The sequence below is a fragment of the Electrona antarctica genome, assembly GCF_951216825.1.
Source record: "Electrona antarctica genome assembly, chromosome: 14".
Taxonomy (NCBI): Eukaryota; Metazoa; Chordata; class Actinopteri; order Myctophiformes; family Myctophidae; genus Electrona; species Electrona antarctica.
In genome coordinates this window covers 13284333-13307748 of record NC_136795.1, presented here as the reverse complement: position 1 = coordinate 13307748, position 23416 = coordinate 13284333, and the positions used below count along the sequence as shown (strand labels likewise).

Genomic DNA, 23416 nt, shown 5'->3' with positions numbered 1-23416 from the left:
GAGAACAGCATGGGAACATCATGACAGATTGTGAGTCATTTCCAGTGTTCAGTAATGTGTTTGACATAGAATTGACATTGCTCCTGCCAGAACATTTTAAATAAAATCATGAATCCATCTTTCAGTAAGATAATTTTCATGTGCTTTGCTTGCTCTTAAAAGCCTGACACTAAACAAACATTGCACCCGTGCATTCCACTATGGGCAGATGCCGGCTTCAGTACCAGAATAGCAGAGGGGGAAATACTTAAATACTAGGTTCATTGCATCATTGTCATTAGACTAGAGGCAATTAACACAGTGGTTAGGATAAAGTTACACATCTCATCTTTACACACATATATAAGAGCACTTTCCTTGCCACAGACCAAACCACATTCCCAAGTATAGAACATATTTTAACTCCTTTATTTATTACTTCACTTGGTCATATTACATAGTTTATTATTTGAATAAAATCTATGTCAAACTCCATAACCCTATTTCTGATTGCCACCTAACTCACATTTCAGTCAGATCCTGAAACAGACAATGTAGATAGAAGCTCATGCACACCACACACACACACACACACACAAGACTGTGACTGACACATTCCTCTCACATTTTTAGGCATAAATTGGTGTAAAAATGACTGTGCGGCCTTACCATTCTAGAGAAAGAGCACCCTCTTGTGGACAAAAGCAGGAACTGCAATATGGCAACATCATAAAGCTCATTCACTAACATCAGCTTTCCTGTTAATTCTCCCCCAACTCCATGCTAATCATATATCCCTCATATTACATCATATAAAGTACAGTACAGTGGTGTTGTTGCCCACCCTAAAGAATCTACCATAGCAAACTGTAATTCACCGACTCAGCCGCTCTTGCAAGTGTGGAGCCATTACATTACAGATGATGGAAGGGATCAAAATGTTGCCAGGTGGAAGCAACACCTGAACAAAAAGGGGAATGAAGTCCCACAAAGGCACACACCCATCACTAGACTACAGATAAATAGAGAAGAGGAGAAGTAGAATAGAGAAGGAGCGATAGAAAGGTCAGAATGAAAGAGGAACGGTACAGATCAGAAATCAGTGAGTTCAGGGATGGGTGAGAGCGTTGTGCACCTGCAGGGATTGTGACAGGGCCGGTTATTTGGGCTGTTTATTTCAAGAGGATTGGTGCTGCAGGCCAGACTTGGGGTCAAAATGGAGGTCTGAAATATTCATTGTCCAATGAGATTGCCCACAAACGAGTCCAGTTGGTCATCATCTTTGAGCCCCACAAACTGGTCGATGACGACACCTCCTCGCATGGCGATTACTGTGGGAACTGCAGACACCTGGAGAGAGAGGCAGGTTTAGTGCAGGAAAAAACCCTCTAAAAGAGGCTTAGTTTTTGAGGTACCCCTCCCCAAGGTATAACAAAACGGGACAACGTTTTTTCATATCTTTAGGATGTCCCCTTCATGAAATGGATTGTCCCGAGATTTACTTTTACTGCAAAAGTCATGAAATTAATCCATGAAGTGACTCACCACATAGGCAAAAAAACACCTATCCTAAAAGAGGGAGTTCCAAGTAAATCCTCTGTCATTTTCTACCTGCTGTTTGTTTTGACATCATACTTGCACAGATGGTCTACAGGTAGTGTGCCTACATCCCAGCACAATCAGAATGCCAATATCTGGTTCTATTGTGAATCAGCAGCCTTTTATATAAGGTATTAAATAGGCGGAAATAGCAAAAAGTTTACTTTTCTGAGCAACATTCACTTGTCCTACTCTTTATCAGGGGTAGAACTAAATGGGACATAGTTTTTTCATATCTTTAGGATGTCCCCTTCATGAAATGGATTGTCCCAAGTTTTACTTTTACTGCAAAAGTCATGAAATGAATCCATCATGTGACTCACCACATAATGAAAAAACGCCTCAATCATGACAGAGGGAGATCCAAGTCATTTTCTACCTGCTGCATGGTTGGTTTTATGTCATGCTTGCACAGATGGTCTAGTTAGGTACATCCTAAAGCAACCTAAATACCAATATTTGGTTCTATAGTGAATCAGCAGGCTTTAATATAAGGCCTTATTAGAGGCAGAAATAGCCAAAAGCATATAAACTGCAGTATCAACCATCAATCTATTTACTTTGAATGCTAAAGTCATGCAATTCTTCAATTAACCTTTTGCACCAAAAAAAGTGCATACAGTGACCCCAGTGTCTACAGGTGTCTGTAGACAGTAGTGTCTACCCTACATGAGCAGGGTTTTATTAGCCTGGCTAATAAGCCAGAACGAATCAGCAGTTGTCAAAAACAATTGCCTCTGGCAATTTGAGTCTGGCTTATTAGCCAGGCTAGGGTTTTATAGGCACTCTGGGTTAGAATCATAGGTGTTACACTCAAGAGTACAGGTCTCCGCCAGACCAATTACAGGTTATTGTGGGCTGGAAGTCAATCTTAGCCAGTCAGGATGGAATATGAAAAATCTGAAAGAACTGTTTCTTTATTGAACAGATGAAGGACACACGCGGACGGACAGACAGGGTGAAAAACATAGAGATGCCATGCCTTTCGGCCTGGTGGAGACAATATGTTTTTACCCAGCCACTTCATATTCATATAGAATCTATTATTCTCAGATGGACCTAATATCGCTACACCTGAAAGCATCATCAATCATTGATGTTGTATTCTATAGGTCCATATAGCCTAAATGCAGTATGGTTTAATGCTGTAGAATTCACAGCTTTGTGTGTGCCATTCTTTTTTTTTTTTTATAATTTTGATCCCACGATTTTGTAACCCATTTTTCACCCCTGTGTCAATTATCTAATGTGATCCTGGGCTCTACACACCCTCCGCCAACCTAGTCCCCATATATGGGGGACATGGGGAGAGCAACGGACTTGAACTCATGCTTCCTTCATGCCTGAGTGTCCAAGTTGCTCCTTTACACCTGACAGTGGGAGTTTCCCTGGTTGGACGTAGCGCGTGGAAGGAACACGTTATTCCAACCAGTTCCTTTCCCCTCCATCAGGCACCCCGGCTGGCCAGGGGGAGGCCAGTTTAGAGACCAGGATTACTGCATGTTTTTTGTGAGGGTACCTACCCTAGGGGACACGGGGAGAACATGCAAACTCCACACAGAAAGCCCCTTTCGCCAACCCCGCCTCGGGTATGGGCACTGATGACGCGGAGGAGGAAACACGCCGCCAGCGCCCCGAGCGGGAATCGAACCCAGGACCTTCTAGCTGTGAGGCGACAGCACTACCAACTGTGCCACCGTGCCCCTGTGTGTGCCATTATTAATGAATAATCAACAATCAGCAGCTTATGGAAACCAATTTGGCCCCAGTCAGTCAGTTCCCCCCACAATGCTCAAGATGACATTGAGAATAAGCTGCTGATTAATAAGTAGTACGTAGTACCATAGAAGACGTTAGGCCTCACTCACACCTATACATCTAGCATACAACAATGTTGCCTTATATAACAATATTTTGTCATTCCAGCTGTTTTGAGGCATAGGCTCGAAACATCCTTAGATTCCACATGAATGTGAGTAAACTAAAAACATGGCATCAAAATATATTTCCTGTTATTAAGTTTGTATAGGCATTTTACAGTATTAGATCAGGATTAGAACATTTAGAAGTAACTCTTGAAAAGAAAAAGATAGATAGATAGATAGATAGATAGATAGATCCACTTATAAGACGCCTGAGGGTGAGAAGCGACCGCGTCATAAAGGGCGAGGTGACTGCTGGGCGAGCGCTGGCGCTTTGGCATGGGGGGTAAGATCAACATATGGAATGAATTATGTACTGGCCATATATGGAGCATGTCTTGAGTGTACAGGGTTTGATGAGGTCAGATCAACATATGGAATGTCAGAACAGGTCAGCTCCATATAGATCTAAGGGTGGCAGCGGGGGCAGTGTCTTGAGTGTAAAGGGTTTGATGAGGGCCCATGAGCTGGGCCTTAATTTTCAGGCCTGTTGAGAACTCTAGTTTTCGCCGACTGCCGGGCGCGGTTTGAGGTCAGATGTAGAGTTGCTGGCCAATCTATTATACATTTGAAAAGGTGTGCCCAAAAGGAAAAGGGACCCAACCCAAAGTCACCAGCTACTACGTCACTCACACGCTGCAACACGCTGCAACACACACTGCAACAACACACTAAGACGACACAGCCTTACCCTCCGCGTCGATCGGCGGCTATCTCCTCATGTCGCGCAGCACGCCCACACTCAACACCAGCCGCGTAAAAATTGTCATTGCACTGCCACTAAAGCCGCCTCCCGTCCAGACTCACACACAATATCACTATCAATAATAAACACAAACACGCCACAAGCACCGACACCCCCGCCTAATTTGTTGCCAGGTCTATGAAAACAAGCCCAGAAAAAATGCCATTCAACACGCTACTTACAACTCGCTTACAATTCGCGGACCTGGCAACACTGCATCCTGTTTTCCCATTGGCTACGGTTGCTACAACACGCATTTGCACTGCATGCTGGGAGCAACACAGCTTAACGTAGGGGTCACCGATTGCTGTGCTACATCCCCCTCATGTTCTCACCACCCCGTTCGGCTACACCACACACACTAACCTACACAATTCTCCACATGCAACACAGGGCCCTTATTGGCTAGCCCCCTCACATGGCGATCCCCACGCAGCAAAACACAGGCCAGCCAGCCACACACACTTTGCTCAAAGCCCACCACGTGACCCACACAGGGAGGGAGACGATTGCGTGATGCTTCTATGTACAGGATTCTATAGGTCACCACTTTTGCTGTGACACACACACGGCTTCTGTTTACTATGCGTTGTCAACACGTGCTGAGTTGACAAACATTGACAGATTTCGGAGAACACTGATAGTTTATCCTTTAGTCATTAGGCTGTGGAAGTATTCACACTAGGCTACTTTGGCATTTATTGGGATTGGCAATTTGGGGAAAGGAGGAGGAGGAGGTGATCAAGCTCCACAAGACCACATTGGTACCTAGGCTTAAGGCTGCATTTATTTTCCTTCTTTTTCCTCTCGAGGGTGCATGGGATGATGTGAACCCCTCCAGCAGGCTAGGGAGCACCGCTCAGGTTAGCGGAAAATGACCGCGGGGTGCGGGTTGCCAGGTTTTTTTATAAGTAAAGTATTTACATTCAATTAAAAACATATATATATATATAATACATTTTAATTTACGTCATATTTAGCGGCATTTCGACCTAATTTCTCTGTTCTTTGTCAATGGCAAATATTGAGACGTGTGGGGACTAAAGCTGTATATAGGAGGGCCCTCAAACACATTATTTGATAACTTTTCATCGTGCTCCTAAAAAAGAATGTGTGCTACTAGCCGCGATTACATACACAGTTAAAATAATAAGAAATTTGCGCCAACGACTGCGTCGACACCTGGCGTGGAACAAACAGGACGAACCGAGGCGCATATATGGATAAGAACAACAACACTACACGCGCGCTGCAACACAAAACAGCTGCATACAACGCGTGTCACTGTGCACTTCTGTATCTGTGGACTTCTGTATCGCAACGCGCGCCAACGCAACTCTGGGATGAGCGGGCCGAAGGCCCGCGAAATTCTAGTATTGATACATCAGGGATCTCCATATACTGTATGGCAGGGTTCCCCAATAGGCGGCCCGCGGGCCATTTGCGGCCCGCGGAGCGCCCCCTGAGGGGGTCCCTGAGGGGGTCCCTGAGGGGGTTCCAGGGGGTCCCTGAGGGGGTCCCTGAGGGGGTTCCAGGGGGTCCCTGAGGGGGTCCCTGAGGGGGTTCCTGAGGGGGTCCCTGAGGGGGCCCCTGAGGGGGTCCCTGAGGGGGTTCCAGGGGGTCCCTGAGGGGGTTCCTGAGGGGGTCCCTGAGGGGGTCCCAGGGGGTCCCTGAGGGGGTTCCTGAGGGGGTTCCAGGGGGTCCCTGAGGGGGTCCCTGAAAATGAATTTTCAGGGCAAGACCTCGACCTCACGCGTGCGAACTCGGCCCCCAGCCTGGTACCCTAGTCAAAATATGGCCCTCGAGGAAAATTAATTGGGGAACCCTGCTGTATGGGCTTAATTGCGACATCAGGTTGTATTTACTATGACATCAGGGATCTCCGATGCCACGTGATGTTATGAGACCTGGGCACCATATATTGGGGCTTTCCCATGTATGGGGATTTAGAGTGTTACACTGACTGACGGACAAAAATGTACGATTTCATAGTAAACGCGACCTGCGGTCACAATAAGGCCTTATATAAACGGTTGCTTATTCACAATAGAACCAAATATTGGCATCCTGGGGGCAGAGAGCACTGAGGGGGAAGGTGCCCAACCCCCAGAAAAGGGCACCATTTTGGGGTGGACTTTTTGTGGGGGTCCCTTGTGCCATTTCACATCAGAAATATCCAACTAGGATGTTCCACAATAACTTGGCCTGTGTCATTGGACAGTAAAATAATACATTCTCATTTCCATGTAAACATAAAAATATATAATATTTGTGTATGTGTGTGTGTGTGTGTGTGTGTGTGTGTGTGTGTGTGTGTGTTGTGGGGTAGGCGTTTCTCTCAGTGGGGATCACTTCATGGATGGATTTAATGACTTTTGCAGTAAAAGTAAAACTTCTGACCATCCATTTCATGAAGAGGACATCTTAAAGATATGAAAAAACAATGTCACATTTTGTTGATAAATAGTAGGACCAAAATTACAAGTGAATGTCAGAAAAGTAAACTTTTTGCTATTTCCGCCTATTTAAGGCCTTATATAAAAGGCTGCTGATTCACATTAGAACCAAATATTGGCATTCTGGTTCTGGGATGTAGGCACACTACCTGTAGACAATTTGTGCAAGTATGATGTAAAAACAAACAGCAGGTAAAAAATTACAGAGGATTTACTTGGAACTCCCTCTTTCAGATAGGCGTTTTTTATTGCCTATGTGGTGAGTCACTTCATGGATAAATTTTAAGACTTTTGCAGTAAAAGTAAATCTCGGGACAATCCATTTCATGAACGGGACATCCTAAAGATATGAAAAAACTATGTCCCGTTTTGTTATACCTCGGGGAGGGGTATAGTCAACTTTTGGGGCTTTTGTTCCTGCACTAGTTGGCTTTACAGGGGTCAGAAACTCCCCCTTGCAGTCACAACTGCAAACTCCCTCCCCATTTTCCTTTTCAGACTCCACCTCACCACCCATTTGTATTCCTTCTTGTCACCCTTCTTTGGACATATGATAAACTATGCAGATACATTTTGAGGGGTGCTAGCCCCTCCCAAGTCTGGCTTTCAGACGAATGATACTAGATTGCTAGGACTCAGACAGATACAACCGGAAATGAACTGGAAGTGAAGATTTCACCTGCCGTTCGCCTCCACGTTATCAGATTTATAAAAATACATTTATCTCAGATTATTTTCCCAGATTTCATTTTTGGTCAAAACAAGCTATATATATTCAACGGCCCAGAATGGCTCGTACACACTGCACGATATCTGCTCCGATTATGCTGTCTGGGACCATTTTTGGCGCTCGCCGACACAAGATCGGGCTTTGATCGCAGAGGTTTTGCGCGCTGTGTGAAAGGCTCTGCGAGAAGATATAGCGCCGATAAAAGCGCTCACCGACGCCTTCCCGACCGTTTCTGAATACCTAGCAGGTTTGATATTTGGCTCTCTCGCCGACTGGACATCATACAGTATGAACTGGGTTGCGCCCGCGCCCCGAGAAGGGCTGTATTACAGCCAATGAGAGCACAGGACAGCAGTGCTCACTTACACGGTCTGTCGACTGCATCGATAGATGATAATATACTTACTATATATATATATATATATATATATATATATATATATAACCTTGTATTCCTTGGGTAAATCCCTGTGTCGTAGGCATACATATTGGTATAGCCCAATGTTGCTGTTAAATAGTCTATAAAAACCAACGCATTTCACTTGAATAATGTTGATAAAACCACATCGGAATAAACAGTGCAGAGCAAACTTTTGGACCTTGTGCTCTGTGTGTGTGTGTGTGTGTGTGCGCGCGCATATATATGGAGAGATGTAGCCTATATGTATCTGGTCTGGATCGCATCTTGGTGAACTCTTGCAGTGTGTGATGCCTAGTCGGCTATCAATCCTTTAGTGTGAAAGCCACACAGATATGACAGTCGATTTAAAAAAAAAGACTCCTGTAGTGTGAAATACAAAACGATCTGATGACTCGCCGACAACTTTAAAAACCCCTACAATCTGTAGGGGCCATAACTAAAGAAGCGATGATCGTGTTTACAAAATGTATTTTCTGGGTGAAAAAAAGACAATTGTCCACCCCTCCAGACAGCCTTTGTTTACATCCTGGAGACACAGGTTCCATGGGTCGACAAAATAAGGTAAAAACACTAGCAGTGGTGGAAGAACTGATTAATCAATGTGTTAAGAATGTAATTTAGATTTTATTTTTTTACAGATTCAGATTCTTTACCTGGTATAGTTTCTTTGAAGCCATTATCTTTGCACTCTACTTACTGGAAAAGAGCATCAACTAAATGCCTAAATTGTCAATGTAATTGTGAAGAATGAAATGGAACCGTCCCATAGTGAGCATTAGTGAGGACTGAGGAACCATACACGTATCGTATATAGAAAAAAGGCAAAATGTTCCATTAACACTTCTACTGCTTTAAATTAGACCAAATCAAACCACCTAGGCTGCCGGGATCGATCTATTACCTTTGAAGTATACGGCAAAGTATTTGCAGCTTTGATTCACGAAAATCCGTGAGAAAATAGTCCCATGGGTTGGAGAAAAACATGCCGCCACGGCGCCATTACAATGCGAAACCAAAACAGCATGGATAGCCTGTTGTAGTTCAAACAAACCCCTCGTTCACTTTAATTGAACTCATTTTCCCAGAAGCCCTAGCAGCCTAGAACATGGCTTGATTTCCGGTTTCGTCATCATAACGCACGGCCTCGTCAACAGGTCCATGACAAATCCGCTCTTTTTTAATTATAAAAAAACAGCGAATGAAACACATTAAACAAATAGTGGGTTTAGCGTATTACGCAGCACCGACATATTGCTGAAATAGGGGGGAACACAGGTTACGCAGTATAACCGTTAAGAAAATAAACTCTGTAGCAAACAAACTAACAAAGGAGGCTTAGATGAACATGTTTTGTTCAAGATTAGCCTACACACAAAACACATAACTGTATAAAAAAAATCATAAACCTGATGAGGAAAAGAAAAATCTGGAATGGAACTCATTAACTTACTTGAAACTTCCAGGTTTTAGAACTACAAACTGTCCAGGTTTTAGGACTACAAATTGTAACACTCAATTAGTCAACAAATTCTTACCCCATATTCGATAGCCAAGTCTGTGTGATCATCTATGTCAACTTTTGCCATGGCGATGCAGCCTTTCTGTTTTGCAACAGCCTTCTCTAACCTCGGCCCAAGGATCTTACAGGGACCACACCACCTATCAAAACATCAATAGTACATTACTCCAAGTTAGCAATGAGAATTTATTTATTATGTTTACAACATCATAAAACATATTCACTTCAAAATGTATTTACACCAGTCAAATAAACACCAACTAGGAATATGGACCAACACATTTAAAACAAGGCTTTGATGCATTTAATTAAATTCACACACACACACACACACACACACACACACACACACACACACACACACACACACACACACACACACACACACACACACACACACACACACACACACACACACACACACACACACACACACACACACACACACACACACACACACACACACACACACACACACACACACACACACACACACACACACACAATAATAACCACTAGTGCTTCATCGTTGAGTTAGTTGGCGTGCCGTACATACCAAGAGGAAAATTAGCAAACCACACCTACTATATTTAGGAGACCATTTGTAGGCTTTGTGTACGATTTCGCCTATAGTGGCTCCAATGAAGTTGGCCCATCTTCATAAATAGACCATCTTTGGTACATACATTTCGTTGCTGTCAGGAGGAAACCACCTAACTCAGCTTTTAAGGGGGGGGTTCCTGCATAAATCTGTGCTATTGAACAACCTTTACGTCTGTGTGTTGGTTAAAATAAATGGAACTAATGAAAAGTAGTAAAAAGCGCTTCTGGACCCTCAAACTGTCTCCTAAAAAAGCTAACTCCATCACTTCTTCCCCCCTCTCATGCAAGTATAAATTCACAACACCAACTTTGATGAGGCAGTATTGCTTTGTTTTCAAAATATTAAGGTTTTCTTCATTTCCTGAAAAATTTATATTTTTCATTTTCTGAAAATGTTACATTTTGGAGGTTACTTCCCGACAGCAGTTTTATATCGGAGCATACATAATTCATTACCAATGCAAATCAATTGGTTTTCGCTCAGTCCTTCATACAGCTGCTCCCTGAGATACTCACTGGGCGTGGAAGTCGATTAAGATGGGTAGATCACTGTTGATGACCCTATCTGTGAAATCCTCGTTGTCTTGGATGTTGAAGGAGACCTCACGACGGAAGGTGTGGGGGAGGGAGCGAGGTAGCGAGCGTGAGGGAGACAGGAAATTGAGACCGGGTGCAGCCGACTGCAGCAACGTGGAGAAGGACAGCTTTGAGTTTGTAGAGGACAGGACTGGGAGACAGCGGACATCTTTCACAGTGAAGGTCCAAACTCTACGGACAAGCAGCCTGTGAGCCATCTGAAGAGGAAGGTGGGATAGGACAACAAAACAAAAAAAAGAATAGAGCACATGTTTTGGTTCTTTATTCAGCTGTGGTTTCAGAAGAGTTCTAAGTTTTGCATGATGATTAAAATGATATTGAACATTGTTATCAGGGTATGTCATTATAGGCGAAAATTGTCAAAAGTGTACTCATGTGTCACAACACAATGTGATGCATTGTGAGCTTGTAGATCAGCTGAAGTTGTTAAACATGACTACTACTGGTGGAAAAAGATTATATTTTTTTATTTGAATGCCTTTTGTTGCTTGCTCTTATGAATGTTCCGGTTATTGTGTAGTGGTTGGATAGGAGGAAAGGCTTACAGTGCAACAGCTGACAAAATAAGACGAATAATCAAGATTCCTGATTATATAACTGACCTACTGTTAATTACAGGTAATTATTTTTTATATATATTCCTACCGCATGGCATGCTCATATCTATTACTTGTAATAGATTGTACATACTGTGAATAACTTAGTGTTGTAGTACTTGAGTCATTGACTCGAGACCGGTCTCGAGTCCAAATATTTGACTTGACTCTGTCTCGGACCAATGGACTCCCCCAGAGTCCACTCGAGTCACTACAATACAAAGAAATAATTTTATTATATCCATATTATGAGGAGCCCATTCACATTACGAGCTCAGCTGTCTTATTGTCTTTCTTGTTATGTACCGGAGCGCATCCGACGCACATCTCTTCTCTCTCATAGCTTAGCTTGGCATTGGCCAATTCTATTGTTATAACTCTATACTAACTATAGAGAAGTCTATTTAAATGTGGTGTATCAGTGATGATTGAATTCTCTATGAAACGAAAAAGCACAAATAAAGTGTTGGCAAGCAGAGAATTACGCACGCAGTGCAGAGCGCAGTGAGCTCACGCATGGCATGCTTACACAGGCATTGTGTGTTGTGTGTTGAAGCCTGTGTTTGTTTATTATTTATGCTTGATATTTCAAATACATATTTGAATGAATCAAAAATGTTGTAATACTTGTACATCTGTACCTATCAAATAAGAAAGATATCTGGTCTTGACTCGGTCTCGCCTCCCATCGGTCTCGACTCGGACTCGACCCCCTCCCAGACTCGGTCTTGACTCAGATCCCCCAATCGGACTTGGTCTTGACTTTGACTCGCTTTAGGTGGACTCGACTACAACACTAGAATAACTACTATATGCCCTTTTATTGTGACAGAGTGCACATTAGAACTCGTAGTTTAGATTACTTTAAATGAATTGTGCAGCAGCTGGGACAAGGCCATAATGGCAGTCTGAACTTGAGGACAGGACAGTTATGTAAGGCAAGCCTGGTTATCACCTGTATGTAAAATGGGGTGGACAATGGGTGAATGTACGACTCTTCAGTGATTAATCTAATTGAGCTTCATAACATCTTGATCTAGCACACATTCATGATTGCAATGGTAGCGAGTGTAGGAAAAGTGTATAGGAAAGCTTGTTAAAACATCTATTCTGTACAACTAAACATAACATAACAACAAGTAGGTCGAGTACTCTGACTCAAAGTCAAAACAACTTGGCTAGTGTCAAACAACTTGGCTAGTGTCAAACAACTTGGCTAGTGTCAAAGAACTTAGCTAGTGTAGGAAATGTAGGAAAGCTTGTTAGAACATCTGTAGCCTAGTAACAAGTAGGTCGAGCACTGCTCAGACGACTAAAAACAACTTTCAACCTGGCGTTTCCATCATGTCATGGGCGAACTTTCTCTAAACATTACAAAAAAGCAGACCTACAGTCACTGACAGCCATTTGTATTTCGCTACTATGTCTTTACGGTCTAAAATCGGGCGTCATGACATGGCCTGTAGGAAAGATGTCGCACTTCAAACAAATCAACACCTTAAGGATAATGTGTGTGATGTAATGCAACATAAAAAGTACGTTTCTTTGTAGAAGATTCATCCGCTCTACCTTCGCTGCCATGCTGTTGTTGTATTCATATTGTTCTGCAAACGTTCTTAACTTCTTACAAGTTTAAAACACACACCTGAACTTCTTTGCTGCTACCCGACTTTACAGTGTTGTTTTGAAAAATGACGTCAGAGGTGTTTCGCAACCCCCAAAGTTAGTAGGCATTTAAAAGGCTTAAATGTACTTTTAATTGTCGCGCGAGGGTGTCGCTCGATAAATTGACGTGTTTTCAACTAAAACAAACAAGTGACGCCGCGACACACGCGGCGAAAGGTAAATTAAGCTGCCTTTTCCTCGAATAACCTCCGTGTGACTTTGCCCCTTCATCTCCTTATCTGCTCCTCCTCCTTGTGGTGTTTTATAAACACAAATTATCAAAACGGAGCGTAGCTACGCGCAAAAGCAGTACATCGCACACATTGTGACACATAACATATGATACATGTTTTAAAAAAAACATTACCGTGCGGTGTGTTATCGCCGTTGCTGTCCGCCCCCGGACCACTCACTGCATAATTACATTACATGTAGTTTGAATCCCATTGTCCGGAGGAACAGGCAGTCTAATTAGCTTTGTGAATTAAATGCAGTTACTTAACTTACTTGAGTGTACATTCGTAGATATCGCATCTAAAAGTGGACAATGCTCCGTCGGACCATAGTATGCCTCCCTCGTTAACCATATGGACAAATTACAAAATATATATATATCTTTACACATTTGTCAAAAATATATAGTGAAAAAGGCAGATCTACAAGCTCATTCTGAGAGCTCGTAAATCTGCTATTTAAACAAATGATACTAAACATAAGGCAGTTATATTGTACGTCGTGTCAAATTAAGATATAGCCGTGACATTAACAAAAAGTGAATTGAGGGGGGCTCAGTGCTCTCTTATCATCACATTCCGTGCTCAGTCAATCATCACATAACGTGGTACGTCCCATGTGCATATGAGCTGCTAGCGCCCCTCAAAAAGCAGTGACTTTTAATTTTTGTTACAGTGTAGTGTAGTTTAGAAAGAAAAGAGGATTAAAAACGTCTGGGTTTCCGAGGCTAGCTGTTGCCTAACAACCAACTAGCAAATCACAGGGCGACCTTTTCTCGGGCCATGGGATCTATTCACTAAAAATACTTCCGCCAAAGAACTTCGTTACATCCGTTCGGCATTACAGATAAAAGGGACCGCGCAGACTGTGTGCGCCTGTGCGTATGACTACCGCCACACTGTGGCCACATTTGGAAGTGAGTAGGCTATGAATGTTGTCCAATTTTATATTGTTTTAATGCGTTTAAACAAAGAAAAGTTAATTTATATTAATTGGTAGCCTACTAGGCTATATGATTGGGTTATTGATTGCACCGTTTACTCTGATGAGGGGGAATTGATTGATTGAAAATTGTATTAACAGTTTGCAGAATGGTTACATTTACAGGGACATTTATATTCCCCAACATTTAATTTGTTTATCATTGTCTGTGTGAAAGGGTTGGTCAGCTTAAGTTTATCCTATAATGCCATGAAAAATAATATACTCATATCGTAATTGTAGTTATGCAGCCAGGTTCAGGGGGGAAATGAGAAATGCGGTCTTGTCATTCGTTGAATAATAGATGGAGTTAAAAACATTGAGGTAGGCACTACGCAGTATAGGCACTTTCCACTTTTTTCATGTCAGGGAGCACTACAGGATGAAAGAGAGTGGAAGAGAGGGTTGTGTGGGGGCCCTGGGGGGCGGGTGTTTGGATATTGGATTGGAGGAGAGATGGGGTTGCTAGAGCTCACCAATGAACTGACACATGAACAGTGCTGTGTAGGCTACAGAGATGAACAGCCAGCGAGAAAGGTGTTGTGAAGGGGCATTGTTCATGGCTGTAGGCTACTGAAAACAGGGTAGTGAGCAAGCAAGCAGTGTGACTCATATCCAGTATGGTATGATACAGAGAAGAGCACAAGAGAAAGCACTGCATCTTTGTGAGTTCTCCATTTTTGGTTGATTCTCCATACCTCTTGTATATTTCAAATTATTTTTATATAATTATTGTTATTGTATTTTATTTGTATGTTTTTGTAAGACTGAAGAGGCATATCAGGTATTGCTGGTTGGCTGATAACACTGGTATATTTCTATGGATGGATGGATGGATGGATGGATGGATGGATGGATGACGGACGGAGACGGACGGACCGACAGTAGATAGATAGATAGATAGATAGATAGATAGATCATTTTTCCTAGATTTACTATGATTCCACCTTTGTTTCCGAAGGTATGCATTATGGCGATGCTAGAAGGAAATTAACACCTTTATGATAATGTCATCTAATCAATCAATATCAACATTGTTTCTATTCCACCAGATCTTTGTTGACTTTGAACTATTCGTGGTACTTGTGCACACATCCTACCAGCACCACCACCACCGTGTGAACAGCAGAATGGGCCTCAACGTTGTCCAGACTGGGACAACATTGAAGAACTTTCCACCAACATCATAGAACAAGGTGTTAAGATGGACAACGATGCTCGGAGGAAAGTCGGACAGTCCAGAACCTCCATCAACCTGCGACCCCCACCGCTGTTCCGCAGCATCGGACTGAAGGGCCTTTCAGACAGTCTGCCCCCCCACCGTCGCCTCCGCTCAATGTTCCACAGGCAGACGGCAGTGCTACCCCCATGCATGTACCCATCCACAGCTCTGGCCACCACGCACACCTGTGAGGACATATTGGCAACAAGCAGCATCTGTGGTACCCAGCCATGGCCTCAGGCCCGCAGCGATGCGGTCTCAGAACACCGTCGCGACAGCACAGCCTTAAAATCACTGCAAACTCAACCCGAGGTAGACTACGATTCACATGAGCGTGAGGCGTCGAAGACAGGGGCTCTTACAAGTATGTCATCTTTAATAGCAACTGGAACACAGAGCAGACAGCAACAAAGACTACTCTCTCTCCCTCGCTCTCTGCCTTCAAGGATCATTGATGAAAACAGGAGGAGATTGGTGAAAGTGGTGTCTCCACTTCATACAGCAGAGGATGCCAGGGTAAACTCTTTGGCTGTCGAGGAGAAGCAACAGGAAAGGAGGAGGAGGAGAAGGCAAAGAACTGTAGGCGCTGATACATTATCCCTAATTTCTGAGAGCCACAGAGACGATGACACTCTCTGTGAATGGCTGCAGAGTCTGGACATGGCAGAGAGAGAGAAGGACCCCATGTCTACAAACAAGCGCAACCAACAGCAGCTATTTGCGTCCAGCGGCGGCCGACCGGCAGGCCACAGAGAGGGTTATTCAGACACAGCAGCCAACCACAGGAGAGACAGACGCCCCCATTTCCTACCTCCTATCTGTCAGTCTGGCTCCCTTCTCTGTGTGCCCCTCCTGCTGCCTGAAAACTCCCCACCACCCTCACCCTGCACCTCCCCGAACACACCCTTCCGACCCCTGCCTGTACCGCTCCTCGGCCCTCTCCCTTTGAGGAGGAAGTGAGATAATGAGGTAGACGAGGACATGGAGTCTCCGTAGGTCTGTTGACCCTCAGGTCTCAAGTCCGTGGCATTTTAGATTCAGGTCCTGTTATGTGGAGAATATTCCCCCAAACGTCCCAGAGTTTGTAGTGCGTAAGTAAGTAAGTCATTTGAACAACGTAAACCATTACATAGCCTAGGTCCCCTACCTTTTGAGGGGCGCTATGTCCAGGCCTGAGGGTGTGTGCAAACATGTAAAGAGTTAAGTCTTAAAAAGACAAAAGAGTGGCCGCACACACTGATAGCCAAAGTGCCGATTATTTATTTGGATGCAGAGTAGAATAGAAACCAACGTTTCGGCAGGTACAACTGCCTTCTTCAGGGTATGAGTGTGCAAACATGAACATTATCCTAACACAAACATTAAATCCCATAATGAATGAATGAATGAATTTAATAGCACATTAAATGCCATTGACAATGAATGGCCAGCTTTGAGTGTTTGTATAAATACAAACATTGAAGACGACGGTGAGGATGCAAATTCCAATTGGCCGGAATGAGATGATGTATTATGATGTATAATGATAAAAGCTCATTCATAGTCTTTTCGGTGGTGAGGTGACCACCGGAGCTGAAATAATAACGTTGAGCGGTGGTGAGTAAAAACAGAGAGAAGGGCTGGGGCGGTGGCGGTGGTTTGCTCTTCACCGCGGCTCGTGACATCATGTTGTAGTTCGGTGGTCACCTCACCACTGAAAATCCATACTATGAATGACCCTGAAGAGCACCTCTCACTTCACAGGGTGTGATTTTTTCGCTCATACAAATCTTCTTGGTTCCTGATGTCCTTATTTCCCCAGCAGAGGGCACTCTCCCTTGAGGCGAGTGGAGGTGAGAGGGGGTAGCCTAGTTGTTTATGAGGTTGTGGCGGTTGGGGTCTGAACAGAGCCATGCACTGTGTCCCTGCTAAGGTGGGATCTGCGTGTCAGGCCAAGAACACACGCGCCTTAGTCCTGGTCAGTGCTCGCTTCGCGCAGCCCCCTCCTGCACATGTTTACCCTCAAATGCAGCCCAAAACTGTTTGTGAGTGAGACTCTTTTTTTTCTTTTCTTTTTTTTAAAAAGTCAGCCTGAACCTCCCCCCGTCACCCCTGTTCCCACCAAATAAACATTGCACCGGAAATTGCAGGGATATCTGGGATTTTTGAGGGGTCCCAACGGGCGAGGGGGCGAGGGATGGAACAAGGCCGCTCTCTGTGACACCTCTGAGGTGAGGGGAGGGGTGAGGAGAGAGAGCAAGGCTGAGGCCGAGAGAGAAAGAGAGAGATACCCGGAGGGGAGGGTGTGACCTAGCCCTGGGTGGCTGGTAGGATGGGCAGCATCAGTTAAGATATAGCACCGTTGACAAGGAGGTGACCCAGATTCCTTTGACCTGGACCAGTCAGAGGCTGAGGTGGGCACTAAGCCTGCCTCGTCAGTCATGACCTGACCCCTTGTAAAGGACGAGGGGAAATGACACTCTCTGACGCAGGTCTCCCCGGGAATTGCGTCGTGTCACACATAACGCCTTGTGAGGATTGCCGTATCGGAAAGGGGGAGTATTTTCTAGTCCCCTGCAGAGGGGAAATTTATTTTACAGCTTCACCCAGAGTGAAGTGGGTGAGTCAGCTGGGACGAACCATCTATCTTCCAATTCCTAGACAGCCTCTCTATTCAATCAGCTACACCGTATTGGTGGATCACCTTATTCACCTGGGCAGGTTTTCTTTCTCTCTCGCAACACCTTCCTTCCCCCACTTGTGTCCTGTCTCCTGAATCCACCAGAACACTATGGCCACCTTTAGGGAACATAACGGGCCCTGACAGACAAAGCAAATTAATGGCAGGGCTTGTGTTCTTCTGCACACACAGGGGAGAGAGACCATCCTTCCCATGTGTGTAACATTTTGTCCCAGCTTGTCTTTTATGTGGTAATAACAGTCTGGGGACATAGTAAAACGCAAAGTTTAAAATACCTGCTGTCTGGTAGTATGCCAGGTGGCAGGACAGGTGGGGCACTGCCAAGAGTTTGATTGCAGTGGATGCACTCGCAAATGACCTTGGCTTGTACTTATTCCAATTGGTTTGAAACCTTATCCTTACAGCTGCCTCTCTGTCTCCTCATTTGTACTCTCGCTGGTCTATCATCTACTGCTGAATTTATACTTCATCGTATGAGGGAGTTGCATGCCGAAAATTGCAGATCTCCAAGCTCACAGTGTGTCGCATCACAGAATGTTGTGAGCTGGTAGATTGGCTATTTGCAGACAAGCTTCTCTGAAGTATGAATCACGTTGTATTTATGTTGTGACTCCTCACTTGTTGGAGCGAAGTGCTGGCCTGTAATTATGCAGCATTTGCGACGTCTCTGTTCCATATGTTCGCCATATCTTGATTATAGTCAGTTAGCTGAAACACATAAACTTATATACTACTATATCTATTTTGAAAACAAGCTTTGCCGGAATTAAAACTGGCTGGCAGAATAACTGACTGTTTCATCTGTAATGAAAGGTTTTTGGGGGTGTCATCAAATGACTCTCTTGAAATACACAGCTGGAGGACAGCTTTGCACACAGGGGCAGCAATACACACAGGCACATGCCTGAGTGTGAGTGTGAATTTCTGTGCATGAAAAATAGCATTTTGTAACAGCATCAGTACCAGTGTGCATGGTGAGCACAGGCATACAGTATATTTGGCCCCAGACACATGTGTTATCCTGTACACGTGTGCATGGGCCCTTGAGAGACACGCACGCACACACATGCGACGCGTGTGTGTGTGTGCGTGCGTGCATGCCTGCGTGCACTCTATAGTGTTTGTGGAGTCAACAGTACAGTTCCTGTTCTTGGTTTAAAAATAACTTTGGAACTTAAATTCCCACTCTACTCTCTACCCCATTTGCTTTCTCGCTCTCTCTTCCTCTCTACGTCTACTCTCTCTGTTTGCTTCTCTCTTCCGCTCTCTACTATCTTTATCCCTCTCTAATCTCTCTGTCTCTCTCCTATCTGTCTCTCTGTACTGTCTCCATCTCTGTCTCTCTCTCTCTCTCTCTCTCTCTCTCTCTCTCTCTCTCTCTCAATCTCTCTCCCACTCTCTTTGCTTGTTTTTCTTTCCCATTTCTTTATGCTTTGGAACAGGCTGTGCTCTCTCTGTGTCTTTCTCTCTATTCCATTTACCCTGCCGCTGCCCTCTGCCATGCACGCTTGTCGCACTCACGCATGCACGCACGCGCGCACACACACACACACACACACACACACACACACACACACACACACACACACACACACACACACACACACACACACACACACACACACACACACGCGACATCGACCACTAGACTAATCTATTCAACACTACTCAGGTGTGCCTCCAGAGTATATAGACACACAGACACAGTATAAGCTGTATGTGTTCATGTGACTGCAAGTGTGGTTTATACATTTGTGTTCATGTGCTTGTGTGTGTGTGCATGCGTGCACGTGTGTGCATGCATGTGCTTGCGTGCGTGCGTACGTACGTACGTACGTACGTACGTACGTACGTGCGTGCGTGCGTGTGTGTGTGTGTGTGCAGCCTTTACAATGGTGTGTGCTGCCTTTACAATGGTGTGTGCACCTGTGTGCAGGTGGGGTGAGGTCTCTCATCTCCTTTAAACAAACACACCACGCCTGTGCCTTTCTCTCCTCTCTCTCTCAGTCCCTGCATGTACAAACACACCCATTCTCACATACTGTACGTACTGAGCTCCCATTACAGTAAACCACCTCTTGTCTTCTTGACTCATCCTGTTTTACTCGGTGGGGAAACTCAAGCAACATGTCTTATTGCAAACCTCTCCTCTATTTCCCTCTCCTACCATCTTGTGAGTCTCCTCCCCTGTTCTCTCCTCTTTTTGTATGTTATTTTTGAGTGGTGCCTCCGCTCCATTACGCAGCTATGTGTGTCTGTATCCCGTATGTATGTCCGAGCACAAAAAGCTGCAACACAGTAACTATGTCACTTCTTGACCGTTCCGGACGCAGGAAGGCTCGCCGGAACCGGGCCGCACCCCCTGGGCGCGTTCTTGGGGGTCTGGATGTTGCGGGGACCCCCGGGGACCCCCACACGGTAACTCTGCCATTTTTCGACCGTTTCGGACACGGGGCGGCTCACCGGAACCGGGCCGGCCCCCTGGTCGCGTTCCTGGGGGTCTCGATGTTGCAGGAAACCCCCACACGGTACAGTTGCACCACTCACTTCACACAGGTGTGATTTTCTTTGCAAAATTACAAGACATGACAACAAGACAGACATAGGCTACACAAACAAACTGTATATTGACATATTTATACAGAAGCAAAAACAAAACAACTGTCCTCTCCTCTATTTCCTGGGTTCATGCATACCCTTCATACCCTTGGTCTCATGTGCTGACCACCCCTGGCTGGCTGGCTCTACCTGTGCTGCCCCAGTTTCTCTCTCTCTCTCTCTCTCTCTCTCTCTCTCTCTCTTCCCCTCTCACCTATATTACTTTTATTTCCCACAGACTTGTTTTTCGAGGGTATAATTTTTGGTATATTTTTCATCTGCCACTGCCCACCTTTTTCTCACTCCTCTCCTCTCTCCTCCCTCTCTCCGCCATGCCTCATTTGCTTGTTGATCAGCAATTTTTGAAAAAGTATGCACGCACGCACGCACGCACGCACACACACACACACACACACACACACACACACACACACTGACCCTTCAGTCGTTATGAGCCGATGTGCGGCGTCAATTCAGAATGGAAAGGTCACCACAGAAGTCATGCTACCTCTGTCCATGCCAATGAATTCCTCTATGTTGGTGCACGCGTGTGTGCATGTGTGCACGGGCGTCCGTGTTGTCATGCGCGTATGTGTGTATACTGTATGCGTCCATGTGGAAATGCATGTATCCATCCGTGTGTGTGTGCGTGTGTGTGCTACACGCTCCCATACATACAGTGCGTTGTGTATTGGAAAGTCTGTGTTTGTTTATTATGTCTGGAATGGAAGCGGCTTAGACCAAAGTGGAAAGGACACGGTCTCTGATGAGTCACTGGAACTTCATTATCCATGAAACAACACACTGAACACAGTGTAGTGGGACAGCATGCGTGTATGTATGCACTGTATGCGTGTATGCGTGTCCATGTAAGGATGTGTGTGTGTGTGTGTGTGTGACTGTGTGTGTGTGTGTGTGTGTGTGTGTGTGTGCGTGTGTGCGTGCGTGCGTGCGTGCGTGCGTGCGTGCGTGCGCGCGTGCGCGCGCATGAGTGTTTACATAGGCCAGTTACATCATTTCCGTTTACTGTCAGAGAAAGATAGATTGTGTGGGAGAGGATGAAGGTTCACCGAATACAGAATTTTGCTTTTTGTGTATAGGCCTCTGTGATGGGGTTTGTGTGCGTGTGTGTGCGCGCGTGTGCGTGTGTGTGTGTATGTGTGTGTGTGATGTGTGTGTGTGTGTGCACGCGTGCCTGCATATGTGTGCAGGCGTCCGGTGTGGTGAGGTGTTTGTGTATACAGATATAGGCCTACTGTAGCCTATAAGCCTACACAAGTACACATGCATACAAGTGGTTGCTTGCATGTCTGTGTGTAGGCCTATGTGTGCATATTTTTGTGTGTGTGTCTGCGTGCATATGTGTGTGTGCGTGTGTGTGCGTATGTGGGGGGGTATCATCATAAACAGGCAGTGTGCATGTTCCCACACATAGATTACACCAGCATCCAAGGGTGATTTGAGAGGTGATTGAGGGGGAGTCGTGTAAACATGGTGTGCGTGCATGCGTGTGTGCGTGTGTCGTGCGTGAGTGTGTGTGTGTGTGTGTGTGTGTATTTTGGTGGGGGTTAGCATGCTCCTCGTTAGCACAAATCACTGCACGCACCCCACCTCCTAATTACACATCCCAGTGAACCTGCAGGGGAAATCAACAATTTGCCCCCCCGCCCCCCCTCCTCTCATCAGCTCCCTTCTGCAAATAAGAACAAGCGCCCCTCTGCGTGTGCGTGCGTGACTGGTGAACAGTTTAATGGTGTGTCTGAAGAAGTATAGGTGTGTGTGGAGTGTGTATTTAGTCCCTTTCACATATGTGTGTGTGTGTGTGTGTGTGTGTGTGTGTGTGTGTGTGTGTGTGTGTGTGTGTGTGTGTGTGTGTGTGTGTGTGTGTGTGTGTGTGTGTCGGTTTGAGTGTGTACTGGCTCAGGTAGATTGTTGGTTTCCTGTGTGCGTGTCCGCGGGGGTGAACGGACGATTAGCCAGGCACCGCTCACCTCCGCTCTGCTGTGCCATCACTGTACGCACGCACGCACGCACGCACCACACACTACCTCCATAAATACAGGTCTGTATATGGATCTGCATGGGGAGGAGAGAGAGAAAGGGGGGCTGGGGGGGGGGGGGGGGGGGGTCAAGGCCTCACACAGAGCCATCCTACCCTGCATGGCAGTGTGTGAGGTGAGAGGGGACTTGGGGGCTAGAGACAGGATATGGAAAGTGAGGAGGGAGGAGAGTGATGATTTGTGAAGGGGAATTACTACAATCATTTCCAATATCACTATCACTCCATCAGTGGTTGATGCTCCAACTCAGCTCCACACACATGGTCTCTCGCTCTCCCAATACATGACTGTATCCGTCTCGCTCTTGTCTCATGGTACTTTTTAAATAGAAGGGGGAGGACATTCCTAACTGTTTTCTATGGCTGCCCCGAGTATTAATGTAGCACAGGCGAGCAGCTGAGTATATTTATCTTGCTTTTCACAAAGCAGCCGTCGGACAGAGGTATGCGTGTGAAAACGACTTTAAAGCATCAATAATATTATTTTCACTCAAACATAAATAAATAAACACCAAAAAGCCAGGTCCTCTTTGGAATGTAGTAATTCTGAGTTTTTATGAATGACTGCATTCATCGTTGGCCACGCCTCAAACCTCAGCCCTCCGTTTTGGAGATGCGAAGCCCCGCCCCTTTTGGCGTAACTCCGCCAGAGCCATAGAGTAAGACAGAGTTACGACATTGAAGGGGGCAGAAAACTGAGCGCTCTAACGATGTTCACGCAGCCTGAACAGGGACAAGCTGGAGTTTGAAATACATTGTTTTCAACGAGGGCGGCGTAAATAAGAGCTGTGTGCAACATGCCAACTGTTT

General features: G+C 45.1%; 1 protein-coding gene across 4 annotated transcripts; it reads right to left on the bottom strand.

The window, feature by feature from the left end:
* Nucleotides 1-385: 385 nt before the first annotated feature.
* On the bottom strand, nucleotides 386-13615 carry LOC306936530 (thioredoxin, mitochondrial-like). Of its 4 annotated transcripts, none has more exons than XM_079520074.1 (4): nucleotides 13340-13615; nucleotides 10491-10768; nucleotides 9388-9511; nucleotides 386-1329 (listed from the first exon to the last, which is right to left on the bottom strand). In XM_079520074.1, the coding sequence occupies exons 1-4, from the start codon at nucleotides 13364-13366 to the stop codon at nucleotides 1213-1215; spliced, it is 546 nt and encodes a 181-aa protein (XP_079376200.1). In that variant the 5' UTR covers nucleotides 13367-13615; the 3' UTR covers nucleotides 386-1212. The 4 variants fall into 4 exon arrangements, with proteins under 4 accessions (XP_079376200.1, XP_079376202.1, XP_079376203.1 ...); XM_079520076.1 differs by having other exon boundaries at nucleotides 13200-13340; XM_079520077.1 differs by lacking the exon at nucleotides 13340-13615 and adding an exon at nucleotides 12813-13021.
* Nucleotides 13616-23416: the final 9801 nt, after the last annotated feature.